This window comes from Cornus florida, unplaced genomic scaffold, assembly GCF_030987335.1.
Source record: "Cornus florida cultivar Cherokee Brave unplaced genomic scaffold, ASM3098733v1 CherokeeBrave_3.0.0_Hap2_Chr01, whole genome shotgun sequence".
NCBI lineage: Eukaryota > Viridiplantae > Streptophyta > Magnoliopsida > Cornales > Cornaceae > Cornus > Cornus florida.
Window position 1 is genome coordinate 65,084,744 of NW_026775571.1, and position 24,501 is coordinate 65,109,244.

The 24,501-nt window shown below is 37.9% G+C and overlaps 1 protein-coding gene across 1 annotated transcript; it reads right to left on the reverse strand.

Annotated features, from left to right (window-relative positions):
- Positions 1 to 4,671: 4,671 nt before the first annotated feature.
- Positions 4,672 to 5,876, reverse strand: LOC132273696 (F-box protein At3g07870-like). The gene is made up of 2 exons (XM_059774726.1): positions 5,408 to 5,876; positions 4,672 to 4,925 (listed from the first exon to the last, which is right to left on the reverse strand). Exons 1-2 carry the CDS (start codon positions 5,874 to 5,876, stop codon positions 4,672 to 4,674), a joined length of 723 nt encoding a protein of 240 aa, XP_059630709.1.
- Between the last annotated feature and the right edge of the window lie 18,625 nt (positions 5,877 to 24,501).

A 24,501-nucleotide genomic window follows, 5' to 3' on the forward strand; every position in this document is an offset into this window, starting at 1 on the left:
GAATATATCGAATGGATAACTAAACAGCCGAGTAAAACTCAAAATACTATGAACCCCCAAATTAATATTTGGCTGTGGGGAGGGGGACCATATTAACTCAATCAGTGATTTGTCATCAGAATTCGGCGCCTCTCCTATCCATCCACCCATTAATTGAATCCGTACTATGTAGTCTGCGTGTTATCACTTGTTAAAGTGACACCAATGGGGTCACCAATTACTAGGTAATGGGATAAAGTTGACCTAAAATTTTAAGTGTGCAAAGTATAGCGTGTGGATACTTATTCATTTATTTAAAAGTTAAAATTATTGAATAGTGTTACGTACGTATTTATTTATATTTAATTATTTTTTCATTTGAATTCGATGTGAGACAAATGACTCTTGTAACATTCTCCCTCATTCGAACTCGCAACGCTATCGTTACGGTCAGGTCCCGTTGCCTACCCGGGGGTGGCTCACCCAGATACCTTTCGGGTCCGGCACTAGCCATGACACCAAATTAAGGACTAGATCTGGTTTTGATATCAACTATAACATGTGAACACTTGTTCATTTACTTAAAAGTTCGAACTATTGAGTAGTGTTGCATACCAACTTATTTATACCCAATCACTTTTTCATCTGGATCTAATGTGAAACAAAAAACCTTTGTAGCTGTGACTGACTCGATCATCAAATGTGGATGGTAGTATCTTACAATGCCCAATTCAGACTTAAAATTGGATAAATTTAGTTTTTGTCTCATTGAATTAATTTAAAAATATGGAGGCTTCGCAACTCTCTCCCCGCAGACCACTGACAACTAACCCTTCACATTTTTGCCATTGAAAAAAAAAAAAATTCAATTATGTATTCAATACAAAGAATTTTTTATTACTATTAATTTCCAAAATGGCTTTTGAAACGGCTGTTGTAATCTTTCCATGTGGGTTATCTTCTCCTTTTCTTTTCCCAATCAAATATAAATAGATATATTTATTACCGAAAATATATATATATATAACTAAAAATATAATATAATTGAAGTCCACCAATATGAGTTTTGGTGGTTAACCGTTACATTATAATTTAGAAAAAAATAGAAGATACAATTAGATTCCAACCCTTGATAATGGTAGAAACATTTTTTATAGATTCACTTTCATTTTTTCACATACTTAGAAAATCATATAACACCATCTTTGTAAATTGTATTGAAAGCTTAGAGCTTCAATGAGACCATCATCAATGTTAAATTAATCATCTTAGAGAATTAGTCTCTCCTCTCCTTTTGAAGGTAACATAATGAAATCCAAGCCTGTATCAACGTAACATAATGAAATACGTTGTCGTAGCCTTGACCTTTTTTTTTTTTTTTTTACTACGCAATAGTTTACTACATAATTCAATAAAAATAAGTAAAAAATGGTGAAGTGCAAACCCTTCCCTATCATATACAGAATGCTGAAGTGCACAGTAAAAATACGATCAGTAGAATACTCTTAAGTGCACAGTAAAAACCGGGAGATTCCAAAGCAAAGCAGCATCAACAATAGATCAACAATTTTTTTTTAAAATAAACACATCAATCTACCCCAAGATAAACCAAGTTTGCAAGTGACATACCTACTGGTGTGTATAAGGTAAATTTTCACATAAAAAGAAATATCACACAATTGTAAGTACACAATCACAACTATTCCACAACAACTTTGGGAAATATCAAATTTCTCAGGAGAAACAATTTCATGCAGCACAGACAAATCTAACAGTCTCTTGACAGAAAATTAATGCTAATTAGATTTTATTCTCTGCTTGGTTAATATCACAGTTTTGATCCATAACAATAGAGCATCCAAATGGAACTTTAACCAGCTAATTTGCTCAAAAAAAATATGTTTTAAGCAGAGTTGAGGTGGTATATAAAACGACACTGAAAAAAAAAATAGTGCTCTGAATTATTCTTTTGATCAATGTTATCTAACCTGAGCCACAATTCAATAGTTCCCATGAATTTTTACATTGTAAACCATGCTTCATAAACATAAAAAGAATATGCCATATTTAGATGAATAGAGTGCCAGAAAGAAGAGAAAACTAACTACAGGATTTCATGAATTAGATAAGACTGATGCATCTAGCTTTCTACACTGCAAGAATAAGTTCGCACGCTAGCAACCTGGGAGATGCAGCCTGTTAACCATGTCCTTGAAACCAGAAATTATGGCTCAAAATATATTAATACTATCAAACTTGAAGTCATGAGGGTTCCGCTATCAATTAAATGAGTGTATCGAAGTAAACAAGGTCTAGCAACTAAGAATAACCCTCAAGAAACACATCATATCAAATATATTATTAACTCAAATAACAGGGCATAAAACATGTCTTTGACCTAACGAAAGGGAAAAACAAAAACAAAAAAAAGCATGAAAAAAAAAAATTTATATTGCATCTATCAATGAAGATGTTTAGCTGATTAATACCGTTTTCATCACATGTGAGACATTTTTTGAGCTCAAATTAGGAGGAGCACAAAGGTATGAGTAGTTCTTGAAGTGAGCGTCACCTTGATTTTTATTTGGGTAAATGAGTTGGTTGAATTATATTATCAAACAGAATTTTAAGAAGCCAGCAGAGGATATTAAACAAATCATCACAATAGGAAAGAATCTGGCCAGGCGGATCATTAAATGTTACTTACTCGCTAAGTAGGCAAAAACCAACCAGATTTTTAACAGCCAGACTATTTTCTGGTTGACTAGAATTTCCAGATTTGTTTTGCACTTCTTATATGAGTTAGATCTCCGCTAAGGTTTTGCCTTGCAATAGGATATAAGAGTAAAGTAAAAACTAGAGCCACAAATAGAGAACGAAAAAAATTTGCTGAAACTTAAACATGGTAATAAGTTGTTTTATGCCATACACTGTGTTGTAGGCTCATCCCATAAAGTCAAAGGAAGAACAGAATAATGAGGGGTGAACAGCACTGCTCTTGGAATATCATTCAAGTCCATTAAATTACTATCATGTCAGATATCTGGATGACGGTCTTTTCACCAATTAGAGGTACAAATCCTACTATGTAGTGGCACATGACCCATAAGTATGGGTCAAAGTGTCAAACAAGTGACCAGTTCATGAACAGCTCAGCTTAACTACATAAGACATCTATCCGTGTTAGTTAACAAGTACACCAGCATAATTTAATCAGCATGTTCGACTTCATTAACTAAGCGAGCCAATCTTAAATAAACCTTGCTTGACTCATTAAACTCGCGAACAACATAAACGGATAATCACAGGCAGACTTAATAAGACTAGTGAACATGGCCAATTTATTGAGCTCAAGCTTGAACTCGAGATTGGATAGCAAGCAAAACAAGCCAACCTTGGCTATTATTATCCGAGCCAAAAGGAAAACTAGCTATGATTTCCTACAAAATATCACAAACCAGTGACTTCTAATCTAAATGATTGGCACGACATCCAGCAACTCAACTTAAAGAAGCAGCTCTTGCCAACATAATTCATATAATATAATGTGACTCATACCCCCAAACAAAATTTAGAAGATACAATGACATCAAAAGATAAGCAATAGTGTAAAACAAATACTTTTAGCACAACATCTAAAGCCATATCAAGCCCAAATGATCCAAGAGTTCAAAAGCATCATTAGTGAGTTAAATTTTTCCCACATGAAGTTCACATCAAGCCCAAATGTTCCAAGAGTTCAAAAGCATCACGAGCTAGTTAAATATTGCCCAGAAAAAGCTTTTTACCACATCAATATAGAATTTTTGAAACGTAGGCCAAGTAAAAGTAACAAAAAATACAGGGAAAGAGTTCACTATAACACTTCTACTTTTTCAACAGTTCTGCACCTTTTCTGCCTTCCTCAGTTTGATTTCCACCTGATCCACAGCCCTGAAAGAACATTCATTGCACACCAAGCACAAAAAGAAATCAAGATCAACAATAATAGTAACTCTTCAAAGATGAATTGATAATGTTATACACTTAAACTGTAATTGACAAAAAAATAAAAATAAAAATAAGTTTATGCTACGTAATAGGGCAACGATGACAGAATGGATAATTAAATGCTAGGTTGAGCAATAGCAAATAGCAAATATAAGATGTAAATGTAAGTAAAAGCATGCATCTTGCCTGTAGTTTCCCTTTCTTCTTTGCTTTTCCTCTCCTTTTCCTGGATTTCTTAGCTCCACTCGCTTCCCCGCGCAAAACAGGTGACTCCTTACAAGTGACTGTATCATGAAATTTTGCCCCAAGTAAAACTAGGCTCTCTGTATAAGCATCTGCATAAAATGAGTCGCCACGAATACAAAGATCAATCACTCGTTTGGCTGCCGGATCATAAGCTACCAGATCCTCAGCTTCTGTCCCAAATAGAATTCCACCATGCCTTGTAAAGCCAGCTACACGTTTGATTGATCCTCCAAAGCCAGCTACAAGTCTGAATGATCCTCTACTCATATCAATATTGAATAGTTTGGTCCAAGACTCTGAGATGCCATACTCCTTCATCACCCATATGCAACAAGTATAGTGCAAACCAGTACCCTGGAAGGCCTGGATATCGATCAGAGAGAGTGATTCTTGAAACTTAGCAACACGAACACCTAACACCGAATCTGCCTTAACCATGCTGGCAGGCAACATGATCTAGCCAAATACCTCATCACCCATGTGGAATGACACAATCAAGAAGAAGAAATCCCTCCTCCTTTCCCTATCATAAGCAAGCCAATGTGCAGCCCTGTTCAGATAAGCCTGGGGAGCCTTCTCTCTGATGGTATATTGAAGACCCAAATGGCTGATGTTCCTCCATGTGCCTGTGCTCAAACTGAAAACGTCAACCTCAGGAGGAACTTCAAAACTCCCACTGGTTCCGTTGAGAAGATGCACAATCCTGACCACTAGTGGCGTAGCCACATAGGGACAAGTGGGGGTAGTTGTCCCCACTGAATTTTTAATTTTTTTAATTTTTTTTTTTAATTTTATATATAAAGATTTTTATATTTCTATAATTGTTTGAAATTGCACATAATCTTTCCAAAAAAAGAATATAATTTTTTCAAAAAATATGATATTTTTTTCCACTTTCTTAAGATATTATATTCTTTCACACTTTTTTAAAAAATACAAGATATTCTTTCTAATTTTTTATCATTTAAATTTACTATTATTATGCCATGAACATTTTTAAAACTCAACTGCCTGCTTTTAGAATATAAAAACTATTCTGAAATATTTAGTACTGATTTAATATTTACATATATTATTTTGGTTCAACTAATATATATATATATATATATATATATATATATATATATATTATTGTTGTTAAAAATTGCCCTCACTGAAGAAAATTTCTGGCTACGCCACTGCATAAAAGGACCGTGTGATTGATAGGTAACACGTAGTGGATGAAGAGCCATCGTCTTCCGAATCGATGGATTCCATAGATGAAGCTCCTCCATGTAATTAAACACATCCTCTGAAAGGCATACGAGCCCATTGCAGCAACCAATTACCCTCAAATAAGGGTCTCTTTCGCTCTTCAGCGGAAGCTCAAGCTCTGCATAATCACAAAACATTTCGGTTTCACAACGGGCTTGCCAATAACGCATTAGCGAGTAACGCACTCTATCGCCATCATCACCAGAGCGGTTTTGAATCAGTAGAAGGTGGTTGTCGTTGTTGTTGGTTTTCGCAAGACATGATCGATTGAGGTGTGTGGTGATGAAACTAGGGCTTGTGAGCAAAGAGTACCATGATTTGCAGACACAAGTGCACTGGACGATGGTCTTGACCGGTAGTCTAGCGAGGACGTCGATTAACACATCGCTAGGTAGGAAGTCCGACATTTTCTTCCAAATCGTCGCTTGAAACAAGCAGAGATGAATGAACAAACAAAACCCTAACTTTTCAGAGCAAGAAATGTATTTATCTCTACTTTTCTAAAATCTTGCAGGATTTTATCATTTGCTTCGCGCTTTATATAGCCACGGCGCCCACAGATGGATTTGTACATTGGATATAGACAAGGATAAAGTGCAAAGAACTATGTTTAAATTTGTAAATAACCCCTTTAATTATAATTTGTGCATAAAATCCTCTAAATTATCTTATTTTATTATAACATACTTTAAAAATTATATTATATTTCATTAAATAACCATAATTTCCCTTCTTATTGAATTACATTTAATATATTTTTCTTATTTAAATAAATTATGAAAAAATTCATACTAATTTGATGAGATATTTTTTTATTAAATTTGCATAAATTTATCTTTAATTTTTTTAATGAATTATTTAAATAAAAAAATTAGTAGAAAGTTTTTTAAAAAATTAATTAATTTTTTAATTTTTAATGAATATATTACATGAAAATGAGGTATTTTTTCAAAAGTATTTTATTAATTTTTTATCAATATATTATATGAAAAATATGAATTTTTTTTACAATAAAAATGTTTAAATTGGTTATAATAAGTTTTATTATAAATAATAAAGTTTTGATAATAAGGTAATCAATTTAGAAAATGGTAGTTACAAATCTGTTTATCTATTTTTTTTCATTTTTATGATAAATTGATACAAAAAATAAAATTAAGGTAAATAGTATAATTAATATTTACATCTGAGACAAAATATTAAAAATAATTTAATAAGAAATGAAAATTTTAATAAAAAAGGGTAAAATAGTATTTTGTGATGGATTTGTCCTTAATTGTAACAAATCAATAGTTCATGGGAGACGGTTTTTAGTTCAGATGTTATTTGCAAAAGGGCAATAGTTTAGGGAGTTTTTTTGCACTTAACCCTATATATAATGATGAATTACACATACACCCCTGAAGTCACACTTGATTCCACACAATTGTATACTTTCCTACATAGCTACGCCAACAACCTTGAGTTATGACAATAACGGACGTTCACAAATTACAATCTTATCGATCAATATTTTAACCATATTATTTAAAAAAAAAAAAAAAAGTATTTAGATTAAATGACCAAAATAACCTCATTCATTAGTTAGTTTAAACACATGGATTAAAATCATCATATTCTAAAACCCTATATGATTAAGGGCAAATTACAGAAAACCCCCCTTGACTTATTGATATTTCCAGTAAACCCTCTCGTCTAATTTTTTACCAAAGAACCCTCCTCGACTTGTAACCCTTTCTAATAAATACCCCTTATCTAATTTTTTACTAAAGAACCTCCCTCAACAATCTAAGGGAATAAAAGAGTTAATATTTGGACCAAAATGCCCTTTTATTTAAATCTTAATTTTCTCGAATTTCAAAAATTCATATCTCACAAACCCTACTTCCAAATATTGCAAATAATATATACACAATTGTATACTTGCCTATACCAACACCTTCTTATAAGTAATGACAATAACGGACGTTAATGATACACCTGAAATTACAATCTTACCAATCAATATTTTAACCATATTATTAAAAAAAAAAATTAAAATATATAGGTTAAATGACCAAAATATCCTCCTGCATCAGTTGGATTAAACATTTGGATTAAAATCACCATATTCTTGAGCCTTATATGATTTAATTACATCAATTCTCTCGTTTTTCTCATAATAATGAGTAAAACCCAATATAGATCTCATTCTCTTTTCTTTCTACATCCTCTCAATCAGGGCAATTTCACCATCCGTTGATCCCTACTACAAAATTTGGCCTCCCAAGTGGTCTTTTGTTGAACTCCATCAAATTATACTCTCTCCTTTGATAGAAGCTCCATTTTTTTTTTTTTTTTCATAATTGGTGTTGGTATTATAAAAAAGATAAATCTTGATGTACATGAGTACAGAGGACATTCCCTCAGATTAAAAGGCAAAAATAAACTAAGTAATGGAGTAGGCCCATTTCCAATACAATAGAAAGAGTAAATAAATAAAACTAAAGAAGAATATCATGAAGAGAAGAGTTGTGAGCATCCAGAGTTTGTAGCATCTGCCTAGCCACTGCTTCTAGAGTGCCATGATTAATGCCATGAAGCCTTTTATTTCTGTCCTGCCAAATTCCCCATAAGGTAGCTGCAAATAAACTCTCGAGGGATTTTAAAGCATGGTATTGCTGATGAAACCAAGAGAAGAGACTAGTTAAGCTATTCACCGCAGCAAATGCACTCAAGTCCTATTAAAGAACCTCTCCAAACCAGGCGCATAGTCTCTAAGTGAAATCATAAGAGATAAAAAGGTGACCAGTGGTGTCAATAGCCCTATAGAATAGAGAACAACTGGGCATCAAGCTAACCTTCCTTCTTTGTAGGTTAATCCATCGAAATCATGCATTACAAAAACTACACTGATAAATCGTCTTGGTTTTGCCTTACCTAAAAATAGAGAAAACCAGTCCACCTCCACATCATTAAGTCTACAACAGTTCCAAGCCTTTTTAAAAGAAAAATTACCCCTATCCCGTAGTAATTTTTCCTCCCCTGCATGAATAAGGATTGTATTAAGAAAGTCTCTAAATTGGTGCAGGCGTGCAAATTGTAGTATCGTGAAATTCCATGAACCTCCGGCAAGTAGGCATTACAAAGTGGAGTGCAATGCTTATGAAATGGTAAATCCCGTCACACCATGGATCCAAAAAGGTAAAAATAGACCTGTCATTCCCAATCTGAAACTTGTTGTGGTAAAAAAAGGTATCTTTGATAGCAATTATAGATTTGCAAATGACAGAAAAAGTGACTTTGGGAATTACATTCCAAAAAGAAGTGTGAGGGTCATATTTATGCTTGAACAAAGACAACCACCGCCTATCTGTGCTGAGAAGATAATCCCAGGGCAAAACGTACTTTGCAGCCACCTGAATGTCAACCAATTTCCTCACTCTAAGACCCCCTTCAGCCTTTGGTCTAGTTATCAAATCCCACTTAATAAGATGCATCTTTTTATTATTATCTTTGCTAACCCACATGAAGTCTCTACACATTTGCTACCCCACATGATTTGCAAACACAAATGCACTGGATGAGGGTCTCAACCGGTAGTCTAGCGAGGACGTCGATCAACACATCGTGAGGTAGGAAGTCCGACATTTTCTTCCAAATCTGATAAGCGCCGAATATTACATATTCAAGTGCCCTTTCTTGCATTAGTTAAGTCCATTATTAGAGGATAATGTACAATTTTAATTCAGTTGTGTATTTCTTTCCGATTTCAGGTATTTTTCCCAAGAATGATCAAAGAAGCGGTTTTGACAACTTTTCGTTGAATTACGTACGTCGTGTCGGGGAGTCATCTTTTGGACCTGACTTCTTCTGTTGCCGTTTTATGAAGTCATGACTAAGTGTTCGTCGTGGAAGTGCGTCCACGGTCCGGCGTGAAGAAGGCTTACAAGAAGCCTTGTTAATGTAGCAGAGGCAAGCTCCCGCAGGCGCCCGCTGAACCCCTCATCTCTCTGCCCCATTTCGCGGGGCCTTGCTGAGCCCCCGCGCGCCACCGCGGGCGCCAGCCAAACACTTCAGTCCCCCGCAAGCCACCGCGGACACCCGTCGACCTGTTGTAGGCAGCTCAACTGCCCCTGAATTTTAGCATTTTTGTCTCCTTATCTTCATTTTATGTAGCTTAGCTTGATGCAGAGGGGGGAGCTCTGGATTTGGAGGATATGGTGAGTAGGTTTTGGTTGGAATAAAGAAGAGGCTTACATCTTATATCTCATATCTCAAGTTTTTGGGGAGGCAAAGGGCTAGAGAGAAAAAGGAGTGTTCTTGAGTTTAGGGTGTGAAAATGGAGAGTGATTCTTCCTCTTCTTCTTCATACTTTGTAATTATGGGTAACTAACTCCCTATTTAGGGAGGTGATGAAGCTCCATCTTGTAAGCATTGCTCTATTTTGATTTATATTTGGGGATTAATGTCTATGTGTGATTTTTCCATGAACTAGAACAATTTATGTTGTGTAAAGAACTCCAATGCTTTTAAATGATCATTTTGGGTTAATTATCTTGTTTTAGATTATTTTTCTCTCATGATTATATTGCTACATTTTCATAGTGACAATGGGGATGAGTTCATGGAAGTATTTTTATTAGCATGACATTTAGGGCTTTCCTTTGATATATTCTTCTTGATTTCTATTTCATGTGTTCCTATTATGAGATTAAGGGCTTGATGATCTATGGCTTGGTGATCATGTCTAAGGTTGCATCCTAGCTTAGGTGACCAAAACATGTAGTGCTTTGATAGGTTATTCTTGCCTATTGATTTTAGAATTTTCTTGAAGGAAATATAGCTACTTTATGTTGTTATATTCTATGGTCATTTATATATGTTACTTCCCTAAAGTAAATCATGCCATAGCATGCTTATTGATAGGTAGTGGATTCACCTCCCTAACTCCCATTTCTTATTGTCTTTATCTCATACTCCCTTGCATTCTCAATTTATGCATATTTTAATTCCTACTTTTAGTGAGAATCCAACAAATCCTCTATAAACACCTTTATCATTCTAAAAGATGATTCTAGTTACTTAGGTTGCCATAAACTAGCAATCCCAGTGGTTCGACTTACCCGACCAATAGTCCTATTTTACAATGATTTGTGCTATTGCAAAGGTTGATGTATAATTGACAACCGATCAATTTTTGGCGCCGCTGCCGGGGACTTGCACACGGTTTAGCAACCAAAGTTCTAGGGTTAATTTTGGTTTGATTGTCAATATTGTGATTTGTGAATATTTCTTGTGCGGTTTTGACCATCTTGCTGTTGAAAGTTGTTTGTGAGATTCTAGGGACTTGATGCTTGCCGAGGGAACGCTAGCAAATTTGTAAGTCTAGAGGACTCCAGGTAAGTTTCTTGGCCTTTTAGTTTCGAAATTGTTAATATTATCTATATATAATTTGGTAATAGTTAAGTTGTGAAGCCCTTGTTGAGGCTATTTTCTTGTTTATTTTTAATTGCAAAGCATCGGTCTTGTTGTGGCCATTTAATTTCTGTCTTGATAATTGAGGAGAAAGGGAATATCGTATGTGGAGTTGATGGTGATGATTTATTGTATTGATTGTGGGGTGTGTTGTTGATGTTTGGCCGTAGATCACTCTCCCTACCAACTCTAGAATCTCCAGTTGATATAAATTCTCTCGAAAGAACTCTTAGACGAATCCTTAGGGAATCTTATAGCATAAGAGAGCTTAAAATTGAATTTAACACAATGGATGAAAATGTAGGAAATGTCGAAAATGAGGGGATTAATAATGATAGGGCCGAAATTCCAAATGTGGATCCCATGACTCTAAGGGACCACTTCATCCCTACCACTTATGTTTCTCCCTCTTGCATAGTGATGCCAAATATTGAGGCTGCTCAATATGAAATCAAATCCAGCACCATCCAAATGCTTCCATCTTTTCATGGCTTTAAAAATGAGGACCCTTATAAGCACCTTGATGAATTCCTTGAAATATGCTCTACCATCAAGTTGAGGGGCTTTCCTGATAATGCTCTCCAATTGCATCTCTTTCATTCTCATTAAAAGAACGGGCAAAATATTGGTTGAAGTCCCTTGCTGCCAATTCCATCACCACATAGGCTCAACTGCAGCAAGAATTCTTAAAGAAATATTATCCAGTGAGTAAAACCAATTTAATGAGGCGTTCCATTCTTAACTTTTCACAAAGCGAGGGGGAACAACTCCATGAGACTTGGGAGCGATTTCAAGAACTCTTAAGGAAATGTCCGCACCACCTAATTCCAAAATGGCAATTGGTGCAAGCTTTCTATGTTGGGTTAACCAACCCATATAGGTTCATGGTTGACTCATCTTATGGAGGGATGTTCATGTCTAAAAGTGTGGATGAGGCATGGACTTTACTTGAAAATTTGAGCGAAAACTCATTGCAGCATAACTCTCGTAGCGGTCCAACTTCAACCAATATAAAGAACACCAACCCTTGTCAACCAAAAACACTGAGGGAGGAATCTTCCCAGGTGGATGCCATAGCTCATAAATTCTATCAATTGATGGCACCACATCTCTCCCCCTCTTTGTCTCAAAATTTAGCAAGTGCGGTTTGTGCATCATGTACTAGTCCATTCCATCTTTTAGAAGATTGTTCCACGCCGTAACAATTTCCTAATTCCAATCAAGAGCAAGCAAATGCAATGTTCTCAAGGCCTGGAAATAATCTATATTCCAATACTTACAATCCTGGATAGAGAAATCATCAGAACTTCTCGTGGAGGCAACAAGCCCCACAAAATTCAAATTTTCAAAATCAAGGGCAACAAATTCAGCCCTCTTCTCAATTTCAAAATAGGCAATTTCAGGCTACCGTCCTCCGTATAATCCAAATGTCTCCAATCAACCCATGTGTTCCCAACTGATGAGATCGTGGCTGCAAACAAGCAAATGATGGAATCATTGAATAAGCAAATGATGGATTCCAACAAGCAACTCTTGACATCTTTGCAACCCACTTTCCAAATAGTTCATTCTCATACTCAGTCCATAGCTAAGCTTGAGAATCAAGTGGGCAAAATAGCTAACTCCATGAATCAATTGCTCCAAAAAGACAAGGGTAAGCTTCCCGCTCAACCATTTGAAAATCCTAGAGGGATGCATGTGATTGGTGAATCCCCTCCTCCGAGTGGGCCAATTCATAAACAAGTCCAAGCAATCACCACCCTTAGGAGTGGTCGGGTTGTTGACAACAAGGTTGATGGAAACAAAGATGAGAAAAATTCTCCTTCGAAAAATCCAAATCCAAGTCCCAGCTGTTCTAATCCAAATCCTACTCATGAAAATCCCAAACTTGTCACCCCAAATGTGGAAACTTCTTATGAGCCTAAAGCTCCATTTCCTCAACGTCTCCAAGAGTCGACACATATTAGGAACAAGAATTGTAAAATTCAAGACATGTGGGAAGTTTTCAAGCAAGTAAAAATCAACTTGCCTCTCTTGGATACTATAAAGCAAATCCCTCCCTATGCAAAATTTCTCAAGGATTTGTGCACTCAGAAGCGCACTTCCAAAAATCATTTGCCAAAGAAAGTGAGATTAACTGAAAATGTGAGTGCAATCATTCAACACAGTGCTCCTCCAAAGTATAAGGATCCGGGCGCCCCGACTATCTCGTGGGTCATTGGCGACAACAAGATAGAAAGGGCCCTCCTTGACCTAGGAGCTAGTGTAAATTTGATTCCATATTCAGTTTACTTAGAGCTTGGGTTGGGAGATCTAAAGCCAACCTCCATGGTCTTGCAGCTTTCCGATAGATCGGTCAAGCACCCGTGAGGCATTCTTGAGGATGCCATTATCAAAGTGGACAAATTCTACTTTCCGGTAGACTTCGTGGTTCTTGACACAGAACCGGTCCATGACCCAAAGAAGCATATTCCCGTGATCCTTGGTAGGCCATTTTTAGCTACGGCTAACTCTTCAATTAATTGCCGAACCGGGGTGATGGATATCGCCTTTGGAAATATGCAAGTCAAACTCCACATCTTCCATGCAACTTAACATCCTTCCGATGAGGATGATTGTTTCCTTATTGATGTGATAGATGAAGTGGTCGAAGAATCCCTCCCCTTCATTCTAAGCAAAGATCCTTTGGAAACTTGCATATCTCATTTCGACTTCTCAAACTTTGATATTGACCAATCAATCCAAGAAGTCAATTCCTTGCTTGACATTAATGCTGTCATGGATACTCCTCCATGGAAAATTCCAAAAGAACCACTTCCTCAACTCTCTTCTACTCCTCCAATCCCTTCCTTGGAGTCTCCTCCACAACTTGAGCTAAAGCCGCTCCCGGCTCACCTCAAGTATGTGTTTCTTGGTGCTAATCAAACTCTTCCGGTTATCATTGCTTTTGACCTTTTAAAGGATCAAGAAACTAGCCTTTTAGCGGTGCTACAAGAGCACAAAGAAGCTATTGGCTGGGCAGTGGCTGATTTGAAAGGAATCGACCCTTCTATTTGCATGCATCGCATCCATATAGAGGAGGACGCTAAACCTTCTAGAGAGGTGCAGCGCTGGTTGAATCCCAACATGAAGGAAGTGGTCATGAAAGAAGTGATCAAGCTATTGGATGCAGGAATCATCTACCCTATCTCCGATAGCAAATGGGTGAGTCCCACTCAAGTCGTTCCTAAGAAATCCGGCCTCACGGTCGTTGAAAATTCCGCGGGAAAGCTCGTGCCACAACGCACCACCACTGGTTGGCGTGTGTGCATTGACTACCGGAAACTTAACTCTACCACTAGGAAGGATCATTTTCCACTCCCATTCATTGATCAAATCCTAAAGAGGTTAGCCGGCCAAAGCTTTTATTGTTTCCTTGATGGTTATTCCGGCTATAACCAAGTGGCAATTGATCAGCAAGATCAAGAGAACACCACATTCACATGCCCCTTCGGAACCTTTGCTTATTGACGCATGCCTTTTGGGCTATGTAATGCACCGGCCATGTTCCAAAGATGCATGATGTCCATATTTTCAGATATGGTTGAAAAATTCCTAGAGGTATTCATGGATGACTTCTCCGTCTTTAGATCCTCCTTTGACTCGTGTCTCCAAAATCTATCTCTTGTGCTTCAAAGGTGCAAGGAAACAAATCTCATTCTAAGTTAGGAGAAAAGTCATTTTATGGTCCAAGAAGGCATTGTTTTAGGACATGTCATTTCAAAAAGGGGAATTGAGGTTGACAAAGCCAAAGTGGAGTTAATCTCTAATCTCCCTCCTCCAAATTCAGTCCGTCAAATCCATTCCTTCCTTGGACATGCCGGTTTCTATCGGCGCTTCATCAAAGATTTTAGCAAAATCTCTCGGCCCTTGTGTAATCTTCTTGCCAAGGACATTCCATTTAATTTTGATGAAGCTTGTATGGAAGCTTTCGTGAAACTACGCACTCTTCTCTCATCCGCCCCAATCATGAAACCGCCTAATTGGTCTCTTCCATTTGAGATCATGTGTGATGCATCCGATTATGCATTATGTGCGGTTTTGGGCCAACGTGTGGAAAAACTTCCATACGTCATCTATTATGCTAGCAAGACTCTCTCCGATACTCAGTTAAATTACACCACCACTGAGAAAGAATTGCTAGCTATAGTGTATGCCTTGGATAAATTTTGTTCTTATCTTCTTGGATCCAAGGTTATTGTCTTCTCAGATCATGCCGCTCTTCGGCATTTGCTCGCTAAAAAAGAGACCAAACCCCGTCTAATTCGATGGATACTCTTACTTCAAGAGTTTGACATTGAAATCCGGGACAAAAAAGGAACCGACAATGTTGTCGCAGACCATCTCTCTCATTTACTCATTGAAAAATCTTCTGAATTTGCTGCAGTCCGTGATTCCTTTTCGGATGAGCAACTTTTTCAGATTTCCTATTCCACTTTCCCTTGGTATGCGGATATTGTCAACTATCTAGTGATACGCAAAATTCCATCCAATTGGTCCAAACAAGAGAAAGACCGGTTCTTCTCCCAAGTTAAGCATTTCTTTTGGGAAGATCCGGAGTTGTTCAAATATTGCCCGGATCAAATCATCCGGAGATGCATTCCCGACAATGAACCACAAGTGTCATAAATTTCTGTTACACTCTTGCTTGTGGGGGACACTTTAGTGCCAAAAAGACCGCCGACAAAGTCCTTCAAAGCGGATTTTATTGGCCATCCTTGTTTCGGGATGCATACAATATCTGCAAATCTTGTGAGCGATGTCAACAGCTCGGATCCATGTCCCGGAGAGACATGATGCCCCTCACTCCCATCTTAATCATAGAAATTTTTGATGTGTGGGGGATCGACTTCATGGGACCATTTCCATCTTCTTATAGCTATGAGTACATTCTTGTAGCGGTGGATTATGTTTCCAAGTGGGTTGAAGCCGAAGCTACCAAAACCAGTGATCATAAAGTAGTGATCAACTTCATTCAGTCCAACATTTTTAGTCGTTTTGGTACGCCCCGGGCAATCATTAGTGACGGTGGAACTCATTTCCGAAATCGTTATCTTAAATCCGTCCTCTCCAAGTACTCCGTCATCCACAAGGTTGCCACACCTTACCATCCTCAAATGAGTGGTCAAGTGGAAGTCTCTAATCGGGAGATTAAACACATCTTGGAAAAAACGGTTCGACCGGACTGCAAAGATTGGTCATTAAGACTAAACGATGCACTTTGGGCTTACCGGACAGCTTATAAGACACCCATTGGCATGTTGCCATATCGATTTGTCTTTGGCAAGGCGTGTCATCTCCCCATTGAACTAGAGCACCGTGCTTATTGGGCCATAAAAAGGCTCAACTTTGATCTACTAGCTGGCACTACTCGTAAATTGCAACTCAATGAACTTGAGGAACTTCGAAATGATGCGTATAAAAGCGTCAAAATCTATAAGTCAAAGACTAAAACTTTTCATGACAAACACATTGTCAAAAAGTCTTTTGCCCCTGGATAAAAAGTTTGGCTTTTCAATTCTAGATTGAGACTCTTTCCCGGTAAACTCCGTTCACAGTGGGATAGTCCATATGTCATCACAACTGTCTTTCCTCATGGTGCCGTCGAACTCTAAGATCCTAGCAATGGATCTCTTTTAAAAGTTAATGGCCAACGGCTTAAGCCTTACATTGATGGCATAATCCCTTTTCGAAAAGTTAAGAAAGTCCTATTGACGGACCCAATCTACGAGGATTAGTGCGCCATGCAATGCCTGGTTCGTCTACCTATCGACAATAAATTTAGCACTCATGGGAAGCAATTCTTCCAATTTCCAAGCTTCCCTCCTTCATGTTGCCTTGGCTACAAATTTTCTAGAAATTCGTTAAGTATAGCCAAAATGTGACCTCTTACGGAAGTGTCGAATTGCGTTCCAAAGGTCACATGCAGTTTTCTTAGTCATTTTAAGGTCACGGTGCAATTTTTTGACTTTTGCAAGGTCATTCCGGCAATTTTCTCGACGAATCCAAAGATAACGGGAGATTCGGACCTCAAGTCTAGCATTTTTGAAAATGTGTTTCAATTCCTGTTCTGTAGGTTTTACGAGGTATCACGATTCATTAGACACTTAAACTTTCAAATTTGGTTATTTTTTACCCCGGCCCGGCCTTGCAAGGCCATCTTAAGCTGCACAAGGGAGCTGCAAAGAGGCCCCGCAGGCCCCCGCCGCGCCACTGCGGGCGCCCACCAAATGAGGCAGTACGCAAACCAGCTCTCGCGGGGCCCTGCCAAGCCCCCGCGGGCCCCCGCCATCCATTCTGCTGGATCCCGCCGCGCGACCGGGAGCGCCCGCCGCTTTCGCAGAAAGGGTTTTAAATGGGCTTTCAAGCCCATTTTTCCCTCTTTTATTCTCTCTTTAACCCTTCTTCCTCTCTACTTTCACCCCCATCCCTCTCAAACCCTCAAACCATCCTCCAATCTATCTCTAACCTCCTCCCTCATTCATCTCACCTACCATCTTTTATCCTTCCTCATTATCTTGCATCATCAAGCACAAAGCAACTTTGTTCTTCTACATTGGGTACGTCTCTCTTCTCGTTTTGTTTCTTTGCTTTTATGATCAATGGAGGATGAGATTGATGTGGTGAAGGTTGTAGAATTTGTTGGGGTTGTGCATGGTTGATTCTAGGTACAAATTTTTGGGAATTTTCACCTTTCTAACCTAATTTTGCTCTCTTCTAATTTCTGCTGCATACTAGGTGTTTTACAAAAGTCCTGAACCAATTTTCTTCATTCCAATGGCTCCTAGGGTTATTTCCAAGCGTGCTCGGTCATCCGAGGGCCCGTCTAATGCTCCTCTAACCCCAATTGGGCTGAATGGCCAATTAAAACCGAAGCTTGTTTCGACATTGCACCTACTTTCGAGAGCAATTTGGAGACCGCATGGTCCGTCCGCGAATTGAGGGCCCATGGCCTTGCCTTTCTTTTTAAACCGCGTGTTCATTCTTACTTCCCGTGTGTGGTCCGTCTGTTCTATGCCAACATGGTCCACTCATGTGAGGAACCGGACAAAATCAAAACCACCATTGATGGCTATGATTATGAATTCGACCTCGATGACCTTGCTATGGCTATGAATTGCCCCTTGGTTTCGTCGGTGGATGAGGCGGGCCTCACCCTTTATGTTGAAGGTCCCGATCAACCTACCTTAGCGGACATTGTGGGAGAAATTTGTCATGGTCAATTCACTGGAAACAGAACCACAAGCACTAATAAATCTTTCTTACCATGCCGGCTATGGTTTCTCAATTCGGTCCTGGCCAAGAACGTCCTACTCGTGCCAGGCCATTCCGAGCGAAAGGGGGAATTTTTGGAAACCCTCTACTATGCTGAAAAAGAGTGTTGGTTTTGTGTCCCACAACTTGTCTGGGACCAATTGCTAAAAATTTACAATGAATGAATCTTGGTTCGGTCGCGCACCACCATAACCTGGGCATTCCCATTTCCATACCTTATTATAAGGTTGCTCAAAAATATGGGGTTCCGAGCTCCCCGTGGTGAGCAGAAAGAGAAAGATGTGTTGAACTTCAACCTTGGGGTCTGGAAATCCAGCACAGCTCAGCTTCAGACATCCCGTCAGGCCCGCATTGGTGACGAGTTAGATTGGGGTGCTCCGGCCCCCCCTGTGGCTCCTGTTCCTCCTCCTCCTGATGCCCCCGCTTTTCCAGCTGCCCCTTTTATCCCGCTGCCGGATGTCATGACTCGCGCCGACTATCTCGCCTTGGATGCTCGTCTCGATGCCTTTTCCTTGCGCTTTGATGCTATAGAGGGTGTCGTCTAGAAAACTCAGGAGAATCAAGAGATTCTGCAGGTTATGCTCCAGTCATTGATTGACCGTACACCTGGCCCACCTGGTGCCTCCTCCTCTACTCCAATGGTGGAGTGATTTCATATTTTTCTTCTTATTTCCCGTTTCAGTACTACTTTTTAGACTTATTTTGGGCCACGTTTGGCATTTGCTTTTCAGTTTTTCTTTGGCACTTATAACTGAATCATTTTTGCTATTTTACATGGCTTACCGTTTTTAGTCAAATAAATTGCAGTTATTTTCATTGAATTTGGATTCATATGATTCTTGCCTTGTATAGATATCTTTTAACAGGTTTTTAAAACCAAGTTTGGAGGCATGCTCCGGGAATTTGTGAGCTGGCCTATATTTGCACCGCCACTCCAATCCTATCAACTTGGAACTATTGTTCCTTTCCCACTTTGTTCATTCTATTTGCTTGTCCTTTGTCTTCTCACATTGGGGACAATGTGACATTTAAGTTTAGGGGTGCATGTGCATGCTATTACATTTTTGGTGCATGAGCATGTTATTGCAGTTTCGATATTCTTTGCTCATTTGATATTTTTGCTCATTTTTTATGCTCGTAAGTTAAAAAAATCATTTTGTTTAAAGGGAACTTTTTGAAGGATGAAGCATGTGCTTAATACTTTGTGTATAAAAGCCAAGAAATTTTTTTTTTTGAAAATAAAGAAAATTTTGAATTAAACATGTTGATTCATAATCGGTTTGTATAAAAATTTTAATTAAATTTTCGTCGGATTTCATACTCTGTTATGCTTCACATTGCACATTTGCACACCGGAAACCTAATTGTGAGGTATGCAACCCAAATTGACCCTGATCGGGACTCAGTGATCTGAATTAAAGACCCGAATGAATGGATATCCTTGGCATAATTCCAATATATATATATATATATATATATATATATATATATATATATATATATATATTTCAATCAATAACCAGTCGAAGTTCGTAACCTTTCCAACTAGAGTTATTAAGCCCTAGGAGTGTCTTTACACTTAGCACCCTAAAGCCATCTGGCTTGGGAGTTGTTAGCCCAACACTTGCTATATGGTTGGTTAGAAAGCTTAAAGAACTTAGACATTGCACGGTTGTTTAAAAATAAATAAAGATGGTTCGTCGAAATTCGTAGCCTTTCCAATTCGAGTTGTTAAGCCCAAGAGTGTATTTACATTTAGCGCCCTAAAGCCATCTGGCTTGGGAGTTGTTGGCCCAACACTTACTACATGGGTTGGTTAGAAAGCTTAAAGAACTTAGACATTGTACGGTTGTTCAAAAATAAATAAAGATGATTCGTCAAAATTCATAGCCTTTTCAATTCGAGTTATTAAGCCCTAGGAGTGTCTTTACACTTAGCGCCCTAAAGCCATCTGGCTTGGGAGTTGTTGGCCCAACACTTGCTACATGGGTTAGTTAGAAAGCTTAATGAATTCTCGACATTGCACGACCATAGTAGGTGATCTTTTGTATTAATCAATAAAATTGTCAATAAGCAATAAAAGTTGTTCAGTTAATAAAGTTATGCCTTGGAGACCTCATTTAAAAGAAGATTTAAGGATGTGAAAATGTGTTCTTGAGATTGGAAAAGAGGGTAAAAGCCACATATTAGGAAGCCGGCTCACTTTCACTGAAGCTAGAGTTCATGTTATTCAAGAGATGACAATTGAAGTGTTTATATTGACCTTGATGATTGATGCATTTAAGTTGAACTTGTTTTGCCTTTTTGTGTTAAGGATTCATATATGCAAGGTAGTCTGTCTAATGTCTATCTTCAAAATTTTCTGCACTCCAAATCATAGTTGAGCTTCGTCGATATTTTTGTTTCATAATTGATGCCTGTGTTAGCATTTCATTGGTCGTCATTTGCATTAAGCTCTTTGTCTTGTTTTGCTAAGGGACTAGCAAAATGTAAGTTTAGGGGTGTGATAAGCGCCAAATATTACATATTCAAGCACCCTTTCTTGCATTAGTTAAGTCCATTATTAAAGGATAACGTATAATTTTAATTCAGTTGTGTATTTCTTTCTGATTTCAGGTATTTTTCCCAAGAATGATCAAAGAAGCAGTTTTGACAACTTTCCGTTGAAATATGTGCGCCGTGTCGGGGAGTCATCTTTTGGACCTGACTTCTTCTGTTGCTGTTTTATGAAGTCATGACTGAGTATTCGTCGTGGAAGTGCGTCCATGGTTCGGCGTGAAGAAAGCTTGCAAGAAGCCTTGTTAATGTAGCAGAGGCAAGCTCCCGCGGGCGCCCGCCGAACCCCTCATCTCTCAGCCCCATTTCGCGGGGCCTTGCTAAGCCCCCGCGGGAGCCCCCGCGCGCCACCGCCGGCACCCACCGCGCCATCGCGGGCGCCCGCCAAACACTTAGTCCCCCGCAAGCCACCATGGGCGCCCGCCGACCTGCTATAGGCAGCTCAACTGCCCCTGAATTTCAGCATTTTTGTCTCCTTATCTTCATTTTGTGTGGCTTAGCTTAATGCAGAGAGGGGAGCTTGGGATTTGGGAGGTATGGTGAGTAGGTTTTGGTTGGAATAAAGAAGAGGCTTACATCTCATATCTCATATCTCAAGTTTTTGGGGAGGCAAAGGGCTAGAGAGAAAAAGGAGTGTTCTTGAGTTTAGGGTGTGAAAATGGAGAGTTATTCTTCCTCTTCTTCTTCATACTTTGTAATTATGGGTAACTAACTCCCTATTTAGGGAGGTGATGAAGCTCCATCTTATAAGCATTACTCTATTTTGATTTATAATTGGGGATTAATGTATATGTGTGATTTTTCCATGAACTAGAGCAATTTATGTTGTGTAAAGAACTCCAATGCTTTTAAATGATCATTTTGGGTTAATTATCTTGTTTTAGATTATTTTTCTCTCATGATTATATTGCTACATTTTCATAGTGACAATGGAGATGAGTTCATGGAAGTGTTTTTATTGGCATGACATTTAGGAATTTTGATAATCTATTGCTTAGGGCTTTCCTTTGATGGATTCTTCTTGATTTCTATTTCATGTGCTTTTATTATGAGATTAAGGGCTTGATGATCTGTGGCTTGGTGATCATGTCTAAGGTTGCATCCTAGTTTAGGTGACCAAAACATGTAGTGCTTTGATAGATTATTCTTGCCTATTGATTTTATAATTTTCTTGAAGGAAATATAGCTACTTTATGTTGTTATATTCTATGGTCATTTATATATGTTACTTCCCCAAAGTAAATCATGCCATAGCATGCTTATTGATAGGTAGCGGATTCACCTCCCTAACTCCCATTTCTTATTGTCTTTATCTCGTACTCCCTTGCATTCTCAATTTATGCACATTTTAATTCCTACTTTTAGTGAGAATCCAACAAATCCTCTATAAACACCTTTATCATTCTAAAAGATGATTCTAGTTACTTAGGTTGCCATAAACTAGCAGTTCCAGTGGTTCGACTTACCTGACCAATAGCCCTATTTTACAATGATTTGTGCTATTACAAAGGTTGATGTATAATTGACAACCGATCAAAATCGTTGCTTGAAACAAACAAAGATGAATCAACAAACAAACCCCTAACTTCTTCAGACCAAGCAATGTATTTCTCTCTGCTTTACTAATACCGTTTTATCATTTGCTTAAAACCAAGGCGCCGACAGATATACATTGGATATATAATGGTAAATTACACCAATACCACTGAAGCTACACCTAATTACACTCAATTGTATACTTTCCTACACCAACACCCTCTTATAAGTAATGACAATAACAGACGTTAATGATACACCTGAAATTACAATCTTTCCAATTAATATTTTAACCATATTATTTTTTTAAAAAAATTAAAATATATAGATTAAATGACCAAAATATCCTTCTGCATCAATTGGATTAGACACTTGGATTAAAATCACCATATTCTTGAGCCCTATATGATTTAATTACATTCATTCTCTTATTTTTCTCATAATAATGAGTAAAACCCAATATAGATCTCGTTCTCTTTTCTTTCTACATCCTCTCAATCAGGGCAATTTCACCCTCCGTTGATCCCCACTACAAAATCTTAGCCAAAATTTGGCCTCCCAAGCGATCTTTTGTTGAACTCTATCAAATCATACTCTCTCCTTTGGTAGAAGTTCCATTTTTATTTATTTTTTTCATAATTGGTGTTTGTATTATAAAAAATATAAATCTTGATGTACATGAGCACAAAGGACATTTCCTCATAGTAAAAGGCAAAATAAACTAAGTAATGGAGTAAGCCCATTTCCAATACAATAGAAAGAGTAAATAAATAAAACTAAAGAAGAATATCATGAAGAGAAGAGTTGTGAGCATCCAGAGTCTGTAGCATTTGCCTAGCCACCGTTTTTGGAGTGCTATGATTGATGCCATGAAGCCTTTTATTTCTTTCCTGCCAAATTCCCCACAAGGTAGCTACAAATAAACTCTTGAGGGATTTTAAAGCATGGTATAGCTGATGAAACCAAGAGAAGAGACTAGTTAAGCTATTCACCGCAACAAATGCATTCAAGTCCCATTAGAGAACCTCTCTAAACCAAGCGCATAGTCTCTAAATGAAATCATAAGAGACAAATGCATTCAAGTCCCATTGAAGAACCTCTCTAAACCAAGCGCATAGTCTCTAAATGAAATCATAAGAGATGAAAAGGTGGTCAGTGGTGTCAATAGCCCTACAGAATAGAGAACAACTAGGCGCCAAGCTAACCTTCCTTCTTTGTAGGTTAATCCATCGAAATCATACATTACAAAAACTGCAGTGATATACCGTCTTGGTCTTGCCTTACCCCAAAATAGAGAAAACAAGTCCACCTCCACATCATTAAATCTACAACAGTTTCAAGCCTTCTTAAAAGAAAAATTACCCTCATCCCATAGTAATTTTTCCTTTCCTGCATGAATAGGGATAGCATTAAGAAAGTCTCTAAACTGGTGCAAGCGTGCAAATTGTAGTATCATGAAATTCCATGAACCTCCAGCAAGTAGGCATTGTAAAGTGGAGTGCAGTGCCTATGAGATGGTAAATCCCTAATCAATCTTTGGCCAACTTTTGAGCAATAGTTTGTTTGTCACACCATGGATCCAAGAAGGTAAAAATAGACCTGTCATTCCCAATCTGAAACTTGGTATGCTAAAGGAGAGTATCTCTGATAGTAGTTACAGATTTCCAAATGACAGAAGAAGTGACTCTAGAAGTGTAAGAGTCATATTTATTCTTAAACCAAGACAACCACAACCTATCTATGCTGAGATGATAATCCTAGGCCAAAACGCATTTTGTAGCCACTTGAATGTCAATCAATTTCCTAAATCTAAGTCTCCCTTCAGCCTTTGGTCTAGTTATCAAATCCCACTTAATAAGATGCATCTTGTTAGTATTATCTTTGCTACCCCACATGAAGTCTCTACACATTTTCTGGAGTAAATTAATTACAGAGATAGGGACATTATTGTAATGTTTAAGTCTTATATATATATATATATATTTATATTAGTGGAGGGACCCACAGTTTAGTTTTAAAGTGGTCATAAGACCACGTTTATGTTTTGGTTCTCTGTAATCTCAATTCACTCTCTCCCGCTGCCTGCTTCTATCTTCCTCTCTATTTTCTTTTTTTCCTTTTTCCACTTCAAGGTTTCAATCCTTGATTAATTCCTTATTTCTTAGTGTT

Excerpts from the sequence above, each read along its gene's own strand:
- LOC132273696 (XM_059774726.1), bottom strand. The coding sequence starts at position 5,876 with ATGTCGGACTTCCTACCTAGCGATGTGTTAATCGACGTCCTCGCTAGA. Across the intron at positions 4,926-5,407 it reads TGTTACCTATCAATCACACG|TGGTCAGGATTGTGCATCTT; the intron begins GTCCTTTTATGC and ends CTACGCCACTAG.